This window comes from Buceros rhinoceros, unplaced genomic scaffold (assembly GCF_000710305.1).
Source record: "Buceros rhinoceros silvestris isolate BGI_N320 unplaced genomic scaffold, ASM71030v1 scaffold42231, whole genome shotgun sequence".
Lineage (NCBI taxonomy): Eukaryota > Metazoa > Chordata > Aves > Bucerotiformes > Bucerotidae > Buceros > Buceros rhinoceros.
In genome coordinates this window covers 1-431 of record NW_010393244.1, presented here as the reverse complement: position 1 = coordinate 431, position 431 = coordinate 1, and the positions used below count along the sequence as shown (strand labels likewise).

Genomic DNA, 431 nt, shown 5'->3' with positions numbered 1-431 from the left:
CTCCTTCCCCGGCCCCATCCTCAGCTCCTTCCCCCAGCAAGCCGTGGTGGGCTCCTCCGGAGCACCCGCCTTCGGGGGCTCCCTGGGGCTGGGCGGCCTCTACGGGGCCGGGGCCACGCAGGCATCGGGCGGCCTCTGCACCTTTGGCAGACCCTACGCTGCTCCTGCCTGGAGCCCTTCCGCCTGGCCCCGCTACAGCAGGAAGTTGTGGGACACCTGTGGGCCCTGCTAGACCCTGACCCCAAATCCCCAGAGACCCTGCGTCTCCTCAGCCTCACCCCACCCCTCTCCTTCCCTGCTCTCCGTGTCTTCTCTCCTCCTCCTTGCTTCTGCCCGTGACCACAAGTGTCGCTCCACCAGCGTCCCACAGGGCACTGGACCGTCTCTGCCAGAGCCACCGCCTGCCAGAAGCCTCAAGGAAGAGCTCTCCT

The 431-nt window shown here is 68.0% G+C and overlaps 1 protein-coding gene across 1 annotated transcript; it reads left to right on the top strand.

The window, feature by feature from the left end:
• Positions 1 to 7: 7 nt before the first annotated feature.
• Positions 8 to 232, top strand: LOC104501047 (scale keratin-like; the record flags this gene model as incomplete). Its single annotated transcript, XM_010144784.1, has 1 exon — positions 8 to 232. A coding segment is annotated over one exon (225 nt), but the record flags the coding sequence as incomplete, so codon positions are not given.
• Positions 233 to 431: the final 199 nt, after the last annotated feature.